The 22,973-nt window shown below is 44.2% G+C and overlaps 1 protein-coding gene across 2 annotated transcripts; it reads left to right on the plus strand.

Annotated features, from left to right (window-relative positions):
* The first annotated feature begins 768 nt into the window (after positions 1–768).
* On the plus strand, positions 769–22,954 carry LOC139390521 (four and a half LIM domains protein 1-like). Of its 2 annotated transcripts, none has more exons than XM_071137687.1 (6): positions 769–1,588; positions 16,145–16,326; positions 16,780–16,957; positions 17,098–17,267; positions 21,787–21,973; positions 22,173–22,954. In XM_071137687.1, exons 2-6 carry the CDS (start codon positions 16,171–16,173, stop codon positions 22,325–22,327), a joined length of 846 nt encoding a protein of 281 aa, XP_070993788.1. In that variant the 5' UTR covers positions 769–1,588; positions 16,145–16,170; the 3' UTR covers positions 22,328–22,954. The 2 variants fall into 2 exon arrangements, with proteins under 2 accessions (XP_070993788.1, XP_070993787.1); XM_071137686.1 differs by lacking the exon at positions 769–1,588 and adding an exon at positions 12,404–12,630.
* The last annotated feature ends 19 nt before the right edge of the window (positions 22,955–22,973 follow it).

Below are 22,973 nucleotides of genomic sequence, written 5' to 3' on the forward strand. Positions count from 1 at the left end.
GACCCTGGTGAGGACGACGACCACACATGAGCTTCCCTAAGACGGTTTCTGACAGTTTCATCAGCTGTCCGGGTGGCTGGTCTCAGACGATCCCTCAGGTGAAGAAACCAGATGAGAAGGTCCTGGGCTGGCGTACTGCCAAATTGGTTGCACGTACTGGTTACACGCACTGCCAAATTCTCTAAAACGACATTGGAGGCTGTTTATGGTAGAGAAATTAACATTAAATTCACTGGCAGCAGCTCTGGTGGAAATTCTTGCAGTCAGCATGCCAATTCCACACTGTGTGACAAAACTGCACATTTTAGAGTGGCCTTTTATCGTACCCAACACACAGTGCACCTATGTAATGATCATACTGTTAAATCAGCTAATTTGATATGCCACACCTGTCAGGTGGATGGATTATCTTGGCCAAGGAGAAATGTTCAATAACAGGAATGTAAAACAAATTTGTGCACAACATGTTAGAGAAATAAGCTTTAAGTGCGTATGGAACATTTCTGGGATCTTTTATTTCAGCTCATTAAACATGGGGCCAATGCTTTACATGTTGTGTTTATATTTTTGTTCAGTGTCAATTGAGTCCAGGTCTCTCTGGATACTTTAGCTTTTTAGCTTATTTTTTGTTGTTGTAGATCCTTACAAAAGCTGAGCTCCCAGCCAAGCCTCCTGCCGTGCCCTTGAGACAGCTAATCCTACAGGACCTGGCAGCGCGGCTGGCAGCCCAACCAGGAGCACTTCCAGCAGGGTAACAGAACCACTGGGAGAGGGGTGTGAACCCCCCTGTGATTTCCCATCCATAAATGCCAATAGTAAAGCCAAGCCATTTCTATCTATGATGACTGAAAGAATATAAAATATGGTTATTCTTATGTCGTTGATACAGTCCGGACATGATAGAACTTGTGTGGTTCCAAGGGATCCTAAATAATATTTACTTGTGTTATACCTTTGTAGTAACACAGTTGTTCAGGGTGGAGGAGGGGTAAGCAAGGATACACCTACTGTATCTACTTAGGCTGAGTGTGACTCATCTTTGTTGCAATCTCTCTCAGCAAAATATATTTCTTACTAAAGATGGAGGTGCTTATGCACTGGGGAATACCGGCATGCACACTGTAGGGTTAACATAGATGACATATAGATGTCAAACTGTTCATCCTTAATTCGTTTTTTTGGGGGGGACAGCACAAGCCATCCTCCTAATGAGGCCATTCATTCTATCTATGTAATGAAGAAAGCATAGGGCTAGTGTTAAACCAAAAGATGCAGGCCATACTAAAACATTACACACTTCTATTGAGTTTCTTGAGTCATATACCTGTTCTCAAATAGTAGCTTATTGCGCTTTGTGACGCAAAGGCCCTTTTGAATGCAACAGTATTGCCCCCATTACCTCCGGTGTTAGCCAGTGAGAACCTATTAGCTGCAGCTTGTAAATTCCTGGCTGAGGTCATTGTTGATATGAACTGAGAGGTTTGGATCATATCCTGCAGTTTTTTTTCTGAGCTCCACTCGCTTTTAAGGAGCGTCTGGTATATCCACGCTAAAAACCTTGCCGCTGGACGCATCGGTGTGGAGATAGGTGAGTCAAATGCCATATTTTGAGAAGTAAAAAACAATCTAAAACCTAGTGAAAATATGTTATAATGGTTGAATAAAGTTTTTCTTTGACTGTTCAGTGGAACGACTGTTGTGTGTAAAAGGTAAACTTTTTTTTGTTATAACATATATTTCTTTACTCCGGTTGTCTATGACATAAGTAAATGTTTGAATTTAATTTGTTGTCAGTTTTTGTAACATTTTGGTTTTGGTTTTGGGTCCATGCATGTGCATTTTGGTCATTGAATGCTGGTTTACAGAATCAAATTCCTTGTAGTGGGCAGCATAGCGGTGAAGCAGTTTAAGAGGTCTGATAAGGAGGGCTGGAATTTTAATAGTCAGTGATATAAAGTAATTTCCCTTCCCTGGAGGTATGTGCTGTTATTTATTCGTAGTGAATTTTAGCCTATTGGCAATCATTCATCACAAGTATTATTTGTAAAGGAGCTGCTGCAATACATTTTGCTGACCAAAAATGTAAAGATTTTCACATTTCAGATGAAACCAAGGATTTCTAAGTGTCTATATGCAAATGGGGAGTGTGTGACTTGGTAATTTACTGTTGCCCATGTGGCCAGATTTGAATGGTCTAGCATGAGCAGTTTAGTAAATTACATTTACTAATGATTGTTATTCCAAGTTTCATAGTTTTACTGACATAAGGAAAAATGATTCACTGAAAAACTTTTTTTATAGACAGATTATTAGGTTCTGTACATGCATGATGTCAACTATTCAATCAAACCTGAAACCAGGTTTCTTGCAGAAGTCAAAAGCAGCATTTGTTTACCTCAGGCAAAGTATTGTTTTACAATGGGACACAAAAAGAAACTCGACTGCAAATAATGCTGTTTTGGACATATCCTGTAGTTGAAATGAAACCCGTTTTAATTGAATAGGGCCCCGAGCCCATGTCAAAATCATTAGTGCTCAACGATACCATCATAATAGTAGCCTACTTTTCCCCCGTGGGTTATTTTTATTTTTGATTTCACCTTTATTTATTCAAGGTCAGCCCAAAAACCCTCTAGGAAACACACAGTACAATAAGTTGCCCTCAGCCCTGCTACACGTTACTGGTTTGGCCAGCTGCCAAGTCAAATGTATGATGTCATTTTCTCCCAGCAGCAGCAGCCTCAGAACACACGGGGAGGCTCCTCCTCCGCTACTGTGACTGGCTTTCATTGTTACAATGACGTCACCATTTTAATCAATAAAATACCAAAAAGTATCTTTGGATTGGGTTTAGTGCCCATAGCTTTTCAGAATATGGTAGATAAATGATATGATACTTTACTGGAGGGCCTTGTGTTTCCTGCTGGAGGGCCTTGTGTTTCCTGTTTCTAATCAGACTGATTGACAAATTTCCATTTGTTTGTAAAGTGAGCATTTGTGCCTTCATGAAGAATTTGGTCATGCAAAGTTTAGTCTTATCAACTAGTCGCATAAGCCTGACACACCAGCAATAGCAGCAGGACCCAATGTCCACAGACAGGATGCCCATTGGAACACATTGTGACATGTTAGATCAGTGGGCTCAGTTACTGGAGGACCTTGTGTTTCCTGTATGGCCCACATCAGTTACTGGAGGGCCTTGTGTTTCCTTCTGGAGGGCCTTGTGTTTCCTGTATGGCCCACATCAGTTACTGGAGGACCTTGTGTTTCCTGTATGGCCCACATCAGTTACTGGAGGACCTTGTGTTTCCTGTATGGCCCACATCAGTTACTGGAGGGCCTTGTGTTTCCTGTATGGCCCACATCAGTTACTGGAGGACCTTGTGTTTCCTGTATGGCCCACATCAGTTACTGGAGGACCTTGTGTTTCCTGTATGGCCCACATCAGTTACTGGAGGACCTTGTGTTTCCTGTATGGCCCACATCAGCTACTGGAGTGCCTTGTGTTTCCTGTATGGCCCACATCAGTTACTGGAGGGCCTTGTGTTTCCTGTATGGCCCACATCAGTTACTGGAGGGCCTTGTGTTTCCTTCTGGAGGGCCTTGTGTTTCCTGTATGGCCCACATCAGCTACTGGAGTGCCTTGTGTTTCCTGTATGGCCCACATCAGTTACTGGAGGACCTTGTGTTTCCTGTATGGCCCACATCAGTTACTGGAGGACCTTGTGCTCCCTGTATGGCCAACATCAGTTACTGGAGGGCCTTGTGTTTCCTGTATGGCCCACATCAGTTAATGGAGGACCTTGTGTTTCCTGTATGGCCCACATCAGTTACTGGAGGGCCTTGTGTTTCCTGTATGGCCCACATCAGTTGCTGGAGGACCTTGTGTTTCCTGTATGGCCCACATCAGTTACTGGAGGACCTTGTGTTTCCTGTATGACGAACATCAGTTACTGGAGGGCCTTGTGTTTCCTGCTGGAGGGCCATGTGTTTCCTGTATGGCCCACATCAGTTACTGGAGGGCCTTGTGTTTCCTGCTGGAGGGCCTTGTGTTTCCTGTATGGCCCACATCAGCTACTGGAGGACCTTGTGTTTCCTGTATGACGAACATCAGTTACTGGAGGACCTTGCGTTTCCTGTATGGCCCACATCAGTTACTGGAGGACCTTGTGTTTCCTGTATGGCCCACATCAGTTACTGGAGGACCTTGTGTTCCCTGTATGGCCAACATCAGTTACTGGAGGGCCTTGTGTTTCCTGTATGGCCCACATCAGTTAATGGAGGACCTTGTGCTTCCTGTATGGCCCACATCAGTTACTGGAGGGCCTTGTGTTTCCTGTATGGCCCACATCAGTTACTGGAGGACCTTGTGTTTCCTGTATGGCCCACATCAGTTACTGGAGGACCTTGTGTTTCCTGTATGACGAACATCAGTTACTGGAGGGCCTTGTGTTTCCTGCTGGAGGGCCATGTGTTTCCTGTATGGCCCACATCAGTTACTGGAGGGCCTTGTGTTTCCTGCTGGAGGGCCTTGTGTTTCCTGTATGGCCCACATCAGCTACTGGAGGACCTTGTGTTTCCTGTATGACGAACATCAGTTACTGGAGGGCCTTGTGTTTCCTGCTGGAGGGCCATGTGTTTCCTGTATGGCCCACATCAGTTACTGGAGGGCCCTGTGTTTCCTGCTGGAGGGCCTTGTGTTTCCTGTATGGCCCATATCAGTTACTGGACAAGGAACACCATTAGACCCAACCAAATCATGAGAAAACAAAAGATCATTACTTGACACACTGGAAAGAATTAACAAAAAAAGGGAGCAAACTAGAATGCTATTTGGTCCTAAACAGAGAGTACACAGTGGCAAAATACCTGACCACCGTGACTGACCCAAAATTAAGCAAAGCTTCAACTATGTACAGACTCAGTGAGCATAGCCTTGCTATTCAGAAAGGCCGCCGTAAGCAGACCTGGCTCTCAAGAGAAGACAGGCTATGTGCACACTGCCCACAAAATGAGGTGGAAACTGAGTTGCACTTCCTAATCTTCTGCCAAATGTATGACCATATTAGAGACACATGTTTCCCTCAGATTACACAGACCCACAAAGAATTAAAAAACAAATTTAATTTTGATAAACTCCCAACTAACCGGTGCCTGTATGTAGCCTCGCTACTGTATATAGCCTCGCTACTGTTATTTTCCACTGTCTTTTTACTGTTGTTTTTATTTCTTTACTTACCTATTGTTCACCTAATACATTTTTTGCACTGTTGGTTAGAGCCTGTAAGTAAGCATTTCACTGTAATACCTGTTGTATTCGGCGCACGTGACAAATACACTTTGATTTGATATCTACTGGGTGAAATACCACAGTGTGCCATCACAGCAGCAAGATTTATGACCTGTTGCCACAAGAAAAGGGCAACCAGTGAAGAACAAACACCATTGTAAATACAACCCATATGTATGTTTATTTATTTCCCCCAGTGTACTTTCCACATTCCACTATTTCCACATTGTGACAACACTTTACAGTGGGGCAAAAAAGTATTTAGTCAGCCACCAATTGTGCAAGTTCTCCCACTTAAAAAGATGAGTGAGGCCTGTAATTTTCGTCATAGGTACACTTCAACTATGACAGACAAAATGAGAAAAGAAAATCCAGAAAATCACATTGTAGGATTTTTAATGAATTTATTTGCAAATTATGGTGGAAAATAAGTATTTGGTCAATAACAAAAGTTTATCTCAATACTTTGTTATATACCCTTTGTTGGCAATGACAGAGGTCAAACGTTTTCTGTAAGTCTTCACAAGGTTTTCACACACTGTTGCTGGTATTTTGGCCCATTCCTCCATGCAGATCTCCTCTAGAGCAGTGATGTTTTGGGGCTGTTGCTGGGCAACATGGACTTTCAACTCCCTCCCAAGATTTTCTATGTGGTTGAGATCTGGAGACTGGCTAGGCCACTCCAGGACCTTGAAATGCTTCTTACGAAGCCACTCCTTCGTTGCCCAGGCGGTGTGTTTGGGATCTTTGTCATGCTGAAAGACCCAGCCACGTTTCATCTTCATTGCCCTTGCTGATGGAAGGAGGTTTTCACTCAAAATCTCACGATACATGGCCCCATTCATTCTTTCCTTTACATGGATCAGTCGTCCTGGTCCCTTTGCAGAAAAACAGCCCCAAAGCATGATGTTTTCACCCCCATGCTTCACAGTCGGTATGGTGTTCTTTGGATGCAACTCAGCATTCTTTGTCCTCCAAACACGACGAGTTAAGTTTTTACCAAAAAAGTTATATTTTGGTTTAATCTGACCATATGACATTCTCCCAATCTTCTTCTGGATCATCCAAATGCTCTCTAGCAAACTTCAGACAGGCCTGGACATGTACTGGCTTAAGCAGGGGACACGTCTGGCACTGCAGGATTTGAGTCCCTGGCGGTGTAGTGTGTTACTGATGGTTACTGAAGGCTTTGTTACTTTGGTCCCAGCTCTCTGCAGGTCATTGACTAGGTCCCCCCGTGTGGTTCTGGGATTTTTGCTCACCGTTCTTGTGATCATTTTGACCCCACAGGGTGAGATCTTGCGTGGAGCCCCAGATCGAGGGAGATTATCAGTGGTCTTGTATGTCTTCCATTTCCTAATAATTGCTCCCACAGTTGATTTCTTCAAACCAAGCTGCTTACCTTTTGCAGATTCAGTCTTCCCAGCCTGGTGCAGGTCTACAATTTTGTTTCTGGTGTCCTTTGACAGCTCTTTGGTCTTGGCCATAGTGGAGTTTGGAGTGTGACTGTTTGAGGTTGTGGACAGGTGTCTTTTATACTGATAACAAGTTCAAACAGGTGCCATTAATACAGGTAACGAGTGGAGGACAGAGGAGCCTCTTAAAGAAGAAGTTACAGATCTGTGAGAGCCAGAAATCTTGCTTGTTTGTAGGTGACCAAATACTTATTTTCCACCATAATTTGCAAATAAACTCATTAGAAATACTACAATGTGATTTTCTGGATTTTTTCTCTCAATTTGTCTGTCATAGTTGAAGTGTACCTATGATGAAAATTACAGGCCTCTCTCATCTTTTTAAGTGGGAGAACTTGCACAATTGGTGGCTGACTAAATACTTTTTTGCCCCACTGTACATAGCCATACTATGACATTTGAAATATCTTTATTATTTTGGAACTTCTGTGAGTGTAATGTTTACTGTACATTTTTTGTTGTTTATTTCACTTGTGTTTATTATCTATTTCACTTGATATGGCAGCGTAAACATATGTTTCCCATGCCAATAAAGCCCCTTAAATTGAATTGAATTAAGAGAAAGAGAGGTAGAGAGAGAGAGAGAGAGAGAGAGAGGTAGAGGGAGAGAGGTAAAGAGGTAGAGAAAGAGAGAGCTCATAACCCTCTCCCAGACCAGATCTCCCTCTTTCCCATTAGCTGTGTGTCCCTCTTCAGACCCTAAACTGATGTAATCATACTTATCCATCCCATGACTGTGTCCCTCTTCAAACCCTAAACTGATGTAATCATACTTATCCATCCCATGACTGTGTCCCTCTTCAAACCCTAAACTGATGTAATCATACTTATCCATCCCATGACTGTGTCCCTCTTCAAACCCTAAACTGATGTAATCATACTTATCCATCCCATGACTGTGTCCCTCTTCAAACCCTAAACTGATGTAATCATACTTATCCATCCCATGACTGTGTCCCTCTTCAAACCCTAAACTGATGTAATCATACTTATCCATCCCATGACTGTGTCCCTCTTCAAACCCTAAACTGATGTAATCATACTTATCCATCCCATGACTGTGAATGTAACCATATTATGCAACTTGGGGTCTCACCGCTTTTTAAGTGTGTTCTGCTGGCCTATAGGGACGGATGAAGTCAGTGGGAACCTCACACCTATTGAACAAGTGAGTCTGTCCTTCTTTACATGCTCTTTCCATTGTCCTACTGATCCTATCTTGTCAACTTGACATATATTGTGGACAGACTTCTCCATCCCTATCAACCGAGCAGACTGAGCTATTGGAGCAGTTGACCTTTGCAGAGTTCCAGGGGGCTGTGAGTCACGCAGAAGCAAAGGGAGCCTGAAGTGTTGGCCTGCCCACCATGAAGTCTTAATCAATGAGTGTGTGTGTGTGTCTGAATTCTGCATCATGGGAGAAGAAGTTTGGGGGCTGTTGAATGGAAAAGGACACACATACAGTAATCCCCCCACCCACCCCACCTTTTTGGTGCCCTGCTGTCCTTGATGTACACACACACACACACCTCTGTGCACGACTAGGAGTCATTCCTGAATCGAGTGTTGTGGATATTTTGTCAGAGCCACGTCCTGTTGTGAGATGTGACAATGTCAATTTGTTGTCAAAATGCCGTGGCCTTTTAGGCTTGTGTCCACACAGAAATCACACATATTTGACCCTGTCAGTCTACACCTCACAACTCTCCCCTCACCTCTGTTGTTGCTAGGTAATGTGTGTTGATGTACAGTAGTGCCGGGGCTGTGTCACCGTCTCCCTGTGTGTGGTGGTGAGTCAGTAATACTTTAGTACTCCCCTGACAGAGATAAGATGGCCCTATCACTACCCTGTCCACTGCCCGGGACCAGGAACAGATGGTGACTGAGTCACAACAGAACTCAGAGAGAACAGGACCAGGAACAGATGGTGACTGAGTCATAACAGAACTCAGAGAGACACACAGAGGGGACATTCTGAGAAATGAACCATTGGAAAGCCTGTCCTTTTGTTTCTGTCTGGGCTATAACAGCCATCCATTAACTCTTATATCATGATCAGAGGCTGGCATTTGTTGGTCGGTAAATGTGTGATTGACACCAGATGAATAATGCCTGTTGCCAATGGACCTCAGTGATATATCTGTCTTTCTCACAGGGAACAGGGCTCTGGTGGTCTTAGGTTGTGGAGGCATGGGCCCTATTCCTGCTTCTGGTCAGAAAGTCCATTCCAGGTGTCCTGTTGAAACCCCCTGGTAACATGAGCAATAAGACTCTGTCTGGTTAGATATGTGATGTTAATGCACAGAGTTTTCACATTATCCATCACCCCCACCACCACTACAGAACTGCTGCCAGGATTTCCTCCCAACAGCCTCTTTGATCTCTCCTAGAGAGAGTAGAGATTAAGGCCACACCCCAGAGTGAGGAACACTCCATCAACACACATTACATCTCATTTGTGTGGGAAATAGCTTTCCATGCATGAGAACTCTGAATGTATTGAGACTTTAAAGAGTCCCCATCTCTGTTGGACAGGCTGACACACTGCAACATGACACAATAGATTACAAAGATAGGAAACTGAAGGTAGCCAATTTTCCTACAGTATGTGTCACGTCTGTATGGCTTTTGGCTAACTAACCAAGTACATCTTGTAGTTGGAAAAGCTCTTTGTGGTTCTGGTGAGGTTTGTTTTTGCTGATGGAGCCAGTGTATGTATGGTGCTATTTCTGTCTTGTATAGGGCAGGACCTAAGGGACTTGCAGGTGGGCGTGCGTTCCTCTGCTATTGTCTACCAGGATAGTAGGCACAGTCTCATCAGCAGTACCTGCAAATGAGCCTGTCACACCGCTATCAACATTACACACAGGCATGTGCACATGGATAAGCACGGACACACGCACATTCACACACAAACACACACACAAAACACAAACACTGATTTATATTGTTGTACAGTACTAAACCATAGACCGCTTTAAAGCTTTAATCAACAAAACAACTGCCTGTTCCAGACAGAGGGAGAGATGATGGGAGAGATGAAGGGAGAGGTGGAGGGAGAGATGAAGGGAGAGGTGGAGGGAGAGATGAAGGGAGAGGTGGAGGGAGAGAGAGGGAGAGAAAAATGAAGAGAATAACTAATGGAGGCTGTACAAGGCAGAAAGGGGGGGGGGGGTATGTGGGATGGGTGTACAGATGTAGGATTTAAATTTGATCACCCTGTTGCAGGAGTAAAGAGACTTGTAATGTGCTTAGGTTTTAAAAAGGCTTCTGAAGATGGACATTTTGGACTTGATTTTCGGTTACGAAAACATCAACCCCTACAAAAAATGTCCATTCATTATAATCCACAAAATCATTCACATTTCCTGTTGCTGCAGGATTATTTTCCTGCTGTAGCAAACTGGCTCAAATGAAGATCCTATATATGTACTCAACAGAGGAGAGAAGACGGGACTCTTCCTCAGGGGGCTTTAAGTGGTGTGATGTGGTGTCCATGGCTGCTGCCTGATCATTAATGTTTCTCTGTGGGTTTAGTTTGAGGGACAGATGATATAAACAGACAGGCAATGAATGAAAAAAACATGATGTTCGATCCTCAGTAATGGGACAAATCAAATCTGCAAGTACGACCAGATGCCTTAAACAAACATCCACTGCTTTCTCTTCCTTCCTGTTGGATCTGTTGTCCTCTGTCTGGCCTAGTGTTTTTATTCTCCTGGTTTATATGGTCTTGTCCTAAATGACACCCTATTCCCTATATAGTGCACTGCTTTTGACCATGGTCCATAGGGCTCTAGTCAAATGTAGTGCTCTTTGCAGAGGATAGGATGTCATTTAAGTGCAGAGACATGGTAGACTCATTAGGGCAACAATAAATACTCAGGTCTCTTTACTCAGGTCATTGACTTGATGATGAGTCCTGATTATTCAATCCAGTTACTGGACTCCCCACCCAAGTTTCCGTAATTACCTACAATACCTTTCTGTTCTGTTCTGTCTCTATTTCGCTCTCTCTCTCTCTTCCCCTCCCTCTCCTCCAAACCTTATTTATGTGAGTTAATAGTGTTGTACTGTCTGTTTATGGCAGGGTTCCCTAACAGGCGGCCCACAGGGGATTGTATTTGGCCCCGCAAGTTTTTATTGATTTATTTTTGACATAAAAGACTGTAAAAACACCAGAAAATCATCTCAAAATATGTTCCAAGGTCTTCTCACACATAATAGAGAGATAAACACTGAGTGGACAAAACATTAGGAACACCTTCCTAATATTGAGTTGCACCCCCTTTTGCCCTCAGAACAGCCTCAATTCGTCAGGGCATGGACTCCACAAGGTGTCGAAAGCATTCCACAGGGATGCTGGCCCATGTTGACTCCAATGCTTCCCACAGTTGTGTCAAGTTGGCTGGATGTCCTTGATACACACAGGAAAAGGTTGAGCATGAAACACCCAGCAGCGTTGTAGTTCTTGACACACTGTAACCGGTGCATGAGACATCTACTTCCATAACCCATTCAAAGGCACTTCAATCTTTTGTCTTGCCCAGTCACACTCTGAATGGCACAAATACACAATCCATGTCTCAATGGTCTCAAGGCTTCAAAATCCTTCTTTAACCTGTCTGCTCCCCTTCATCTACACTGATTGAAGGGGATTTAACAAGTGACATCAATAAGGGATCGTAGTTTTCACCTGGATTCACCTGGTCAGTCTATGTCATGGAAAGAGCAGGTGTTCCTAATGTTTTGTACACTCAGTTTATGCGATCGTACACAAAATTTGAAATTATTATGTTTTAGTCAAATGTTATATCTGTTTGGAATTCTTGCATTCAATTTACAGTCTACAAATGATCAGTAATTATGTTCCGGCCCCAAAGACAATCCGCTCGGGGGGGAAAAAAACGTCCCGCGGCTGAGTCGAGTTGATGGTCCCTGGTGTTACAAATGTCGTCTTCGCTACTTTCAATGAAATATTTCTGCTGAGAGCCACTGAGGTCACAGAGGTATTCAACACTGAAAAACAAAGTGCTTGAAAATGTATTACCCGCATGTGCCTTGAATAACCTTGGCTGGGAGCGCTTTAGGACATAGTTTTGAGCACACATCATTGAGTTACGGGAGTACACATACACACACACACATACACATACACACACACACATACACACACATATACACACACACACACATACACACACATACACACACACACACACACGTACACACACACACACACATACACATACACATACACATACACACACACACATACACACACATACACACACACACACACATACACACACATACACACACACATACACACACATACACACACACACACACACACACATACACACACATACACACACACACACACATACACACACATACACACACACACATACACACATGCACATACACATACTGGTCGGTTGCAGTGCTTCAGTGCTTGACATTAATCCATTCACGTACTGCAAACACATTCTACACACTAACAAACACATATCATAGGGGTAGTGGGGGTATACTATCTGTTGTCCCTCGTGGTCCTCATTCCAGAGCTTTGGAATCCCTCTTCCCCTCCCCTACACTCTATTCTTTTGATGCATATCCTAAAATGGAATGGTTCATGGTTGGGTTTGTGTGTGGGGTTAGGGGGTGTGGGTGAGGGGGTGTGGGGTGTCGGGGTGAGGGGCAGCTGTTAGCCTCAGGGCGTGGATCAGACGGGGTGTATATATAGCCTATACCTTGGTGGGGTGTGTGGATCACCCTGTGTGGATGCTACTCTCTCCTCCGTTCCTTGGTTCTGTCCTTACCTCTCTTACCTGGACCTAAACATGGCTTACAGACTTTCAGGTAAATCATTATGATAGATGATTTTATTCCATTACTGATACCTAGTGCTGGAATAGTGGTGGTGGTTTGGGGAGATTTTCTCAAGTCCGGTCAGAGACTGACTGGTGGGTTGTGGGAAGTTCCTCTTGGGTCTTGGTTAGAAACATGGGTTTGTTTAGTGGGTCAGAATTGAAAACATTTTGGGAACCTGGAGTATTTTATCTGATTATTGATTTTTTTTGGGGTGTGGAAAGAAAACAAAGGTCTTGTGACACAACAGAGGGAGCAGAAAGAAGAGGTAGAGGTAGAAAGAAGTTGAACGTGTTTTTGGGGAAAAAAGGGATAGTTTGACCTTTTTTAAGGCAATGCCATTTACAGCAGGATTAATGTACTTCGTGGAAGTTAAGTCCTTGGGACAGCATCATTTAGGCTGTCAGTAGTGAATCAAAGAGGTTTCATTTAATATTGATTTGGTACATGATGAGTCAGACAGAGTTATCACATGGTAGATACTAACAGTTGATCTGCCTGACCTCCATAACTCTCTCTTTGGGAGCCGTTTGGCTTTGATCTGCCATCAGTGAGAGATGAGAGCCAGGCTCCCTGGCACCATCCTGGTTCACCACTCAGTGTGCTCTTACTCTTACTCTTTCCACTGTAGAGTGCTTCCCACCCCAGGGACCAAAGTGGTATACTCCAACCCCTCCTACAGAGCGCTGGTGCATACCAGAGCTGTTTCTGCGGGGGGTGCTATGTGATTGGCGGTAGCTGAAGGGCTTAGCGTTTAATTACTGTGCCCTTTTATTAGGAATCTAGACCCATAATGGTCACGGTGGCACAGTGGCACCCACAGTGTCCTCAAGTCACTCCTCTGAGTTTGTGGGCCTAGATCAAATCAAATCAAACATTTATTTGTCACTTGCTGAATACAACAGGTGTAGACCTGATTGTGAAATGTTTACTTATGAGCCCTTTCCCAACAATGCAGAGTTAAAAAGTAAGACAAATTAGCTCAATAAAAAAGGAAATAGTAACACAATAAAATAACAATAACGAGGCTATATACAAGGAGTACCGGTACGGAGTCAATGTACACGGACGGATATGTGGTAGTTGAGGTAATTAAGGTAATATGTACATAGGGGTAAAAGTGACTAGGCAATCATGATAGATAATAAACAAAGTAGCAGCAGCGTATGTGAAGAGAGTGAAAGAGTGTGAAACTGTGTCTGTGTGTGAGTGTGGCATCAATATGCATGTGCGTGTTTTGTGTGAGCATATGTAGTGTGTGTGTGTGTGTGTGTGTGTATGTGTGTGTTTAAGTGTCAGTGTAGTATGTGTGAGTGTGTGTGTGTGTGTTTAAGTGTCAGTGTAGTATGTGTGTGAGTGTGTGTGTGTGTGTGTGTGTGTGTGTGTAAGTGTCAGTGTAGTATGTGTGTGTGTGCGTGTGTGTGTGTGTGTGTTTAAGTGTCAGTGTAGTATGTGTGAGCGTGTGTGTGTGTGAGTGTGTGTAAGTGTCAGTGTAGTATGTGTGAGTGTGTGTGTGTGTGTGTCAGTGTAGTATGTGTGAGTGTGTGTGTGTGTGTTTAAGTGTCAGTGTAGTATGTGTGTGAGTGTGTGTGTGTGTGTGTAAGTGTCAGTGTAGTATGTGTGTGTGTGCGTGTTTGTATGTGTGTGTTTAAGTGTCAGTGTAGTATGTGTGAGCGTGTGTGTGTGTGAGTGTGTGTAAGTGTCAGTGTAGTATGTGTGAGTGGAGTCCAGTGAATGTGCATAGAGCCAGTGCAAAAAAGGGGGTCAATGCAAATAGCTGGGTGGCCATTTGATGAACTGTTCAGGAGTCTTATGGCTTGTGGGTAGAAGCTGTTCAGGAGCCTTTTGGTCCGACTTGGTACTCCAGTACCATTTGCTGTGCAGTAGCAGAGAGAACAGTCTCTAACTTGGGTGGCTGGAGTCTGACCATTTTTAGGGCCTTCCTCTGACACCACCTGGTATAGAGGTCCTGGATGGCAGGAAGCTCGACCCCAGTGATGTCCCTGAAACAAGTGCACAGTGCTTATACACTCAGAATGGAATGCATGGTTTACTCAGTTTTAGATGGATTCGGGCTTCTGAGACTGTGATACCTTGCTACCCTACTCCCCATAATCAAGCCACTGATCCAATCCTGCAAGTTAGATTCTGTTGGACTGATCCTGGCTGGCTCGTACCACTGAGATAAGAATGGGGATGACTCACCGGTGACTCAGCATAGGGGCTTAAGCCGGGCTGCCTCTTTTATCCCTCTGGCACAGCTGAAGACAAGCCTGTCTCTTTCCCCTGTTCCACCCATCCATCCTCACTAGACACTACAGCTGGGAGAGAGCACATACCACAATGTCTATAACTCATCCCATTCAGTTCACCACACACATCCCCAGACACCTCGAAGAGCACCAATTGGCGTTCGTAAATATTTGCAGTGTTCCCATGGCTACCAGGATATAATGTCCTTCCCTTGTTAGTATTTCCCTCCATCACACTCATTTTATTCAACTGGATTAAGATACTTGAGAACTCACAATAATATCTCATCTGTTGTGTCTCATAAATCACAGATATTTTTGCTCTGGCTCCCAAACGGCCAACCCCAGCATAGAGATCCAGTTTGATTGACCTTTGGTAGTTTTGGCGTAGTTTAGATGACCCAGATGACACATAAGTAAAAGGCTGAAAGTTCATAGTTCATTCCAGGGAGACCCAAGAGCACAAACATTTAAACACACCAATCTCTTCCAGGGAACAGCTAGGTCTCTGCCCGTTGTGATGGGAATGTTGGTATGTTGATGAGAGGAGCAGGGGGACTTTTTTGTTTACACTAACAGCCAATGGAGTTGGTTGGATGGGGTGTTTTGTAGTGAGTGAGCCAGGCACTCTAAAAATATGGCCTAAACTTTCCAGCAAAGCCCCCCCCGTAGGATCGAGTCCGACATGGAGTGATGACTACATGCTAAAGCTCTGTTCAGGATAGGCAGACATCTGTGTGCCACTTCCCTCAGCTGTTTGGCATGCCGGTGCTAAGCCCCTCACCTGGCTGGTTCTGATTAGAGGACAGAACACATGCTGGGATGCCAGCTTGAATATATCTTCCTCTTAGCTTGGATGTTGGATTATGGAAAGGGGAGGACTTTTGGAATTACTCAGGGCAGGGTTGCAGATAGCTGAGGATCATGGTAGTATAATAATATGATGAATAAGTCATGTAGGTATTACTTTCTCTTAGACCCACATGGACCATATTGAGATCTAGGGCTCTATTCAATCCGTATCGCAGAAGTCGGTAGTGGTTGACTATCAAAATGTAACCTACACTGCCTCCCTGTGGTGACTCTGAGACATCACATCCAGCTGAACCAGAGCCTTGACAGTTCACGTGCTTCCAGTCAATTCATCTCCAATGACGTTTATTTACTTTTCAATCAATGAATTTGACGAGTTAATCATGTACACGTGACTCGATCCCCAATAGTAAATGTGATTGTTGTGTGTGTTGGTACAGGGCCCAGGAGCTACGCTACTTCCACCATGACTGAACGCTTCGACTGTTACTACTGTCGTGACAACCTGCATGGGAAGAAGTATGTTAAGAAGGATGAGAAGCACGTGTGTACAAAGTGCTTCGACAAGCTCTGCGCCAACACCTGCGCAGAATGCCGTCGCCCCATTGGGGCTGATGCCAAGGTGGGTATTGTGTGTGTGTAGGAGTGTCCTTGTGAGTGTGCGTGTTCAGTAGGCTGACTGGCTTCAGTTCATATGTCCAGATTAAGACCAGTGTTTCATATCTGTTCTTCCTCAAGGAGCAGCAGCTTACACAACATAACAGTCATCATTCAGTCACGGACAATTGTCTGATAGACACTATCATTACTGACTAACCCCGTAGGATTTTTTCACCATTTCTGTAGTCTGCCTGTATTGGCTGTCAGTCCTTCATGCTACGCTGCACTCAAATTCACTTAATCTCCAATGCTAATAATTCTTTCCAGATGGACATACTCTGTTTTCTGGCAAACTCCTCTGAATACCGTAGCCTACAATTGATAGGGAAATGAGCCTCAGTTTAATGAGGTGTGTATGAAGCCCGTGTGTATTAATGTATCTTACTCTTGACCCTCTCCCCTCCTTCCTGTCCAGGAGCTGAACCATAAGAACCGCCACTGGCACGAGGACTGCTTCCGCTGTGCCAAGTGCTATAAGCCCCTGGCCAACGAGCCCTTCAGCGCCAGGGACGACGGCAAGATCATGTGTGGCAAGTGTGGCTCCCGCGAGGATGGCAACCGGTGCCAGGCCTGCTACAAGGTGGTCATGCCAGGTGGGCTTAACCATAACCACAATGCACTTGTTCATCTTTTCTTTAAAGTGACCTAGCACTGTGCACGTGGCTGCTGTTAACGTTTTCAATGTTGACATTTTAAATTTTTTATTCTATTCTTCTGTATCTTGGATTGCCAGGCACACAGAACGTGGAGTATAAGAAGAAGGTGTGGCATGAGGAGTGCTTCACCTGCTTTGAGTGCAAGCAGCCAATCCGCTCACAGAGCTTCCTGAACAAGGGCGATGACATCTACTGCGGCCCGTGCCATGACAAGAAGTTCGCCAAGAAATGCTTCCACTGCAAGCAGGTGAATAACAAAATGTTCCCCTTCACACACCCAAATACAGATTTCTTTTTTATTAGATAGTAATGGTCCAACTCAAGATGTCATTAAAAAAAATGCACCCCCTTCCCCAAATGTAAATATTTTCACATGACCCTCTTGTACTGTAAAATAAATTGAACATCCTTCCCATCATAGAATTAAATCTAAAGTATGTTTACTACCACAAATAACTGTAGTGAATTTGTCTTTATTAACGAGGATATTGACTTAGGGCTACAGGCCAGAAGGTTGATGGTTCACCGACCACCACAGATGAGCTCACTCTCCCTGCCTGTTTCATTACATTACGATCAAAGCCGGCTGCGGACAATGATCAGCCAGGGGGAAAATCACATTTTCAACATTTTGATGCAATATTCATTATTATATAAAATACACTGCTCAAAAAAATAAAGGGAACACTAAAATAACACATCCTAGATCTGAATGAATGAAATATTCTTATTATTAAATCGTTTTTCTTTACATAGTTGAATGTGCTGACAACTTATCAATGGAAATCAAATTTATCAACCCATGGAGGTCTGGATTTGGAGTCACACTCAAAATTAAAGTGGAAAACCACACTACAGGCTGATCCAACTTTTATGTAATGTCCTTAAAACAAGTCAAAATGAGGCTCAGTAGTGTGTGTGGCCTCCACGTGCCTGTATGACCTCCCTACAACGCCTGGGCATGCTCCTGATGAGGTGGTGGATGGTCTCCTGAGGGATCTCCTCCCAGACCTGGACTAAAGCATCCACCAACTCCTGGACAGTCTGTGGTGCAATGGAGGATGGAGGATGGAGCGAGACATGATGTCCCAGATGTGCTAAATTGGATTCAGGTCTGGGGAACGGGCGGGCCAGTCCATAGCATCAATGCCTTCCTCTTGCAGGAACTGCTGACACACTCCAGCCTCATGAGGTCTAGCATTGTCTTGCATTAGGAGGAACCCAGGGCCAACCGCACCAGCATATGGTCTCACAAGGGGTCTGAGGATCTCATCTCGGTACCTAATGGCAGTCAGGCTACCTCTGGCGAGCACATGGAGGGCTGTGCGGCCCCCCCAAAGAAATGCCACCCCACACCATGACTGACCCACCGCCAAACCGGTCATGCTGGAGGATGTTGCAGGCAGCAGAACGTTCTCCACGGCATCTCCAGACTGTCACATGTGCTCAGTGTGAACCTGCTTTCATCTGTGAAGAGCACAGGGCGCCAGTGGCGAATTTGCCATTCTTGGTGTTCTCTGGCAAATGCCAAACGTCCTGCACGGTGTTGGGCTGTAAGCACAACCCCCACCTGTGGACGTCGGGCCTTCATACCACCCTCATGGAGTCTGTTTCTGACCGTTTGAGCAGACACATGCACATTTGTGGCCTGCTGGAGGTCATTTTGCAGGGCTCTGGCAGTGCTCCTCCTGCTCCTCCTTGCACAAAGGCGGAGGTAGCGGTCCTGCTGCTGGGTTGTTGCCCTCCTACGGCCTCCTCCACGTCTCCTGATGTACTGGCCTGTCTCCTGGTAGCGCCTCCATGCTCTGGACACTACGCTGACAGACACAGCAAACCTTCTTGCCACAGCTCGCATTGATGTGCCATCCTGGATGAGCTGCACTACCTGAGCCACTTGTGTGGGTTGTAGACTCCGTCTCATGCTACCACTAGAGTGAAAGCACCGCCAGCCATCAAAAGTGACCAAAACATCAGCCAGGAAGCATAGGAACTGAGAAGTGGTCTGTGGTTATCACCTGCAGAACCAAATCAAATCAAATTTATTTACATAGCCCTTCGTACATCAGCTGATATCTCAAAGTGCTGTACAGAAACCCAGCCTAAAACCCCAAACAGCAAGCAATGCAGGTGTAGAAGCACGGTGGCTAGGAAAAACTCCCTAGAAAGGCCAAAACCTAGGAAGAAACCTAGAGAGGAACCAGGCTATGTGGGGTGGCCAGTCCTCTTCTGGCTGTGCCGGGTGGAGATTATAACAAAACATGGTCAATATGTTCAAATGTTCATGAATGACCTGCATGGTCGAATAATAATAAGGTAGAACAGTTGAAACTGGAGCAGCAGCACAGTCAGGTGGACTGGGGACAGCAAGGAGTCATCATGTCAGGTATTCCTGGGGCATGGTCCTAGGGCTCAGGTCCTCCGAGAGAGAGAAAGAAAGAGAGAATTAGAGAGAGCATATGTGGGATGGCCAGTCCTCTTCTGGCTGTGCCGGGTGGAGATTATAACAGAACATGGCCAAGATGTTCAAATGTTCATAAATGACCAGCATGGTCAAATAATATTAAGGCAGAACAGTTGAAACTGGAGCAGCAGCACAGCCAGGTGGACTGGGGACAGCAAGGAGTCATCATGTCAGGTAGTCCTGGGGCATGGTCCTAGGGCTCAGGTCCTCCGAGAGAGAGAAAGAGAGAAGGAGAGAATTAGAGAACGCACACCTAGATTCACACAGGACACCGAATAGGACAGGAGAAGTACTCCAGATATAACAAACTGACCCTAGCCCCCTGACACATAAACTACTACTGCAGCATAAATACTGGAGGCTGAGACAGGAGGGGTCAGGAGACACTGTGGCCCATTCCGAGGACACCCCCGGACAGGGCCAAACAGGAAGGATATAATAACCACTCCTTTATTGGGGGGGGTCTTGCTAATTGCCTATAATTTCCACCTGTTGTCTATTCCATTTGCACAACAGCATGTGAAATTTGTCAACCAGTGTTGCTTCCTAAGTGGACAGTTTGATTTCACAGAAGTGTGATTGACTTGGAGTTACATTGTGTTGTTTAAGTGTTCCCTTTATTTTTTTGAGCAGTGTATATGCAACAAATTTTCCACCAACAGGTTTCTGTGCCAATACCCCATACAACCAATAAACAAAGTATACCGACTTCAAGCATTTCAATATCATGGTTTTCAACACCACAATAAATAGACTGTCAACAAACAGAAAATGCATCCCTCCCTACATTGTAGGCTTACCCAGTATCGAAGGCTTGGCTTGAATCTCCGAATGTCATTCAACTTCTTGTAACAGATGTCCCTTTCCTTTCATCAATTGGCCGCTGCACAGTTTGAATTGATTGATTGATCTGATTTGTCAGTTAATAAAATACATATATACACACAAACATGTTAATAGTGGCCAGGATTGCACAATAAAGTCAGGGACCTATTTCCATTGTGGTCCCTATATTTGACATAAATACATATATAATTAGAGACACAGATGAACAAGTGCTCAACCTCCAGATGATTATGAGGAGGGAGTTTAAGTTCAATTCTTACACGCTTGTTTGGCTGGTAGCCTATTCTTTATTCTTGGTCTATATCTTTAGATGTTTGGGGCTGCTGGTGAACCATGATGTGCAGACAGAATCAAAGTGACACTGGACTAGTGCACTTGCCAGAGTCTTTAGGGTGTCTATAGCTAGGTTTCCATCCGATTGTAGACAGATTGATGTGAATATTCTAAAATCTTCATAAAAACAATATGCCATTTCAGTTTCCTTTAGGAATATTTGGCACCGGACAACATGACAGGGAAGATTTTAATTTACTGGACAATTGAGAAATTTAATGGACATCTATATGCATTCAGATCCGACTTGGCGCAGTCAGCGCCATCAATAAACATCAAGAAACATATGTTAGCCAAGTGAGCCACAATTACAGAAGCACTATTCCTTGTGTTTCGATGTGTAGCATTTGGAAACTTTATAGCCTTTTCCCCCAAAAGGCTATAAAGTTTCCAAAAACAATAATTGTCCACCTCACGGTTCAGCTGTCAGAGATTTGAGCCCTAAATGCATCAGGACATTGCATGCAAAGGCCTATAGGCATAGGTGTCCACGGTTTGATATATTATATACCCCAGAGAGAGCGAGATAAGCCGGCAGCATGCTACGACAACATGCTTTTCTTTGTCAGAGGGGTACAGGAGGGTAATTCGTACATATTCAATCTGAATAGTTTGTATAAAGATAAGCATTATATTGTTAGATTATAGGAGTAACTCTATTAGGCCTGAAACAGTCTTCCTCACCTCAATTTCAACTGTCGGGAGTCAGTCTTCATATCATAGGACTACAGTAGCTAAAGCTTAATGATAGCCACACCCTACCAAACCTTCACAAACGTTTCTAAACTTTATTAGGGTAATATCAAAAGTCAAGCCATTTTTTAATGGAGAATAAGAGCAGAAGAGCAAATGTAAACCAGGGAGAAAACACACCACCCTCCCGTGCCTCCCCAAAAAACACACTACCCTCTCCAAAGCAAAAAATAAATGAAATTGACAACCCTCCACTATTTTGGACCACTCCTCCTCCCAATGCATTTTAACCTGTCCCTTATGACAGTGTAATTACAGTATACCTAATTATTGTATTCTTAAGGTACAAGTTAAAGGAAATGCTTTCTGTTATTATTCATAGAGAATAAGTCTGTCTTCCAATAGAACTAACATGATGTTTCTCTCCCCTCAGCCCATCACTTCAGGTGGTATAAGCTACCAGGATCAGCCATGGCACACTGAGTGCTTTGTGTGTCGTACCTGCCGTAAGAACCTGGCCGGAACCCGCTTCACCTCACACGAGGAGCACGTCTACTGTGTGGACTGCTACAAGACCTCTGTTGCCAAGCAGTGCAACGGCTGCAAGAACCCCATCACAGGTCAGTCACCCACACACATAGTTTACATGAACATGTATGCCTGATATTGCATGGACAGATGCTCAGTTTTTATGATAAAGGATTTAATTACATGATATTCTGTTTTGTTGAGATTATATTTTGACTAAGCAGCACTGGTCATCATATATCTGTCCCATTACTATGCTAACTGCTCCACATACTATCTCCCATAATACAGGTTTTGGCCATGGGACCAATGTGGTGAACTACGAGGGTCACTCCTGGCACGAGTACTGCTTCAACTGCAAGAAATGCTCCCTCTCCCTGGCCAACAAGCGCTTTGTCATCAACGGAGAGAACATCTACTGCCCTGACTGTGCTAAGAAGCTGTGAGCACAGCCAGCCAGGAGGCCCAAAAAGTTCTGTCTGTCATTCATGTTGAGGTGTTTTGGCAGGGTCAGGAACATAAATTAGTGCCAACTAAAGTTGAGAGGTCAATCCAAGGGTTAAAACTAGAGAAAGGTCAATTACCTGAGTGAATTTGAACAGCAGCCAAATAGGAATCTTGTTCCAGTGTTTTGTCATTGTTGAATACTAACACACGTCAACTGGTTTGCTTTTGTGGGCCTTCGATATGCAATACTAACAAGCTTGAACACTGCATAGCCATATTAGGGAATGCTATTTTCACTGCCTTACTGGAACACGGCTTTGATAATACTAATATGGCAATTACATGTTACAACGCTTCACATTGCTTCTTGAATTATATACTAGCTTCACTAAATAAATCGGTCACGGCACCTCTGAAGTGATGTTTGCAGAGCTACGTATGAGGGTTTCACATATAACGAACGCTTCTTGTAATAATCAGTATGGACAAACTAGGTCTTCTGTAGGTATCAAGTGGTGTTATGAGATGGTAATCTAATCATGTACTCATAATGTAACTTTGACGTGGAGGGAAAGTTCGGGATGTGAATGCACATTATGATGTGTCAATAAAGGCAAGCGATAAAATTGAGTATTTTCACTTGCT

The sequence above is a fragment of the Oncorhynchus clarkii genome, chromosome 31, assembly GCF_045791955.1.
Source record: "Oncorhynchus clarkii lewisi isolate Uvic-CL-2024 chromosome 31, UVic_Ocla_1.0, whole genome shotgun sequence".
NCBI lineage: Eukaryota > Metazoa > Chordata > Actinopteri > Salmoniformes > Salmonidae > Oncorhynchus > Oncorhynchus clarkii.

What these genes read in the sequence shown, in the direction of transcription:
- LOC139390521 (XM_071137686.1), top strand. An exon ending in CTACAAGGTGGTCATGCCAG is followed by an intron (nt 16,958 to 17,097) that starts GTGGGCTTAACC and finishes TTGGATTGCCAG; the next exon opens with GCACACAGAACGTGGAGTAT. An exon ending in AATGCTTCCACTGCAAGCAG is followed by an intron (nt 17,268 to 21,786) that starts GTGAATAACAAA and finishes CTCTCCCCTCAG; the next exon opens with CCCATCACTTCAGGTGGTAT.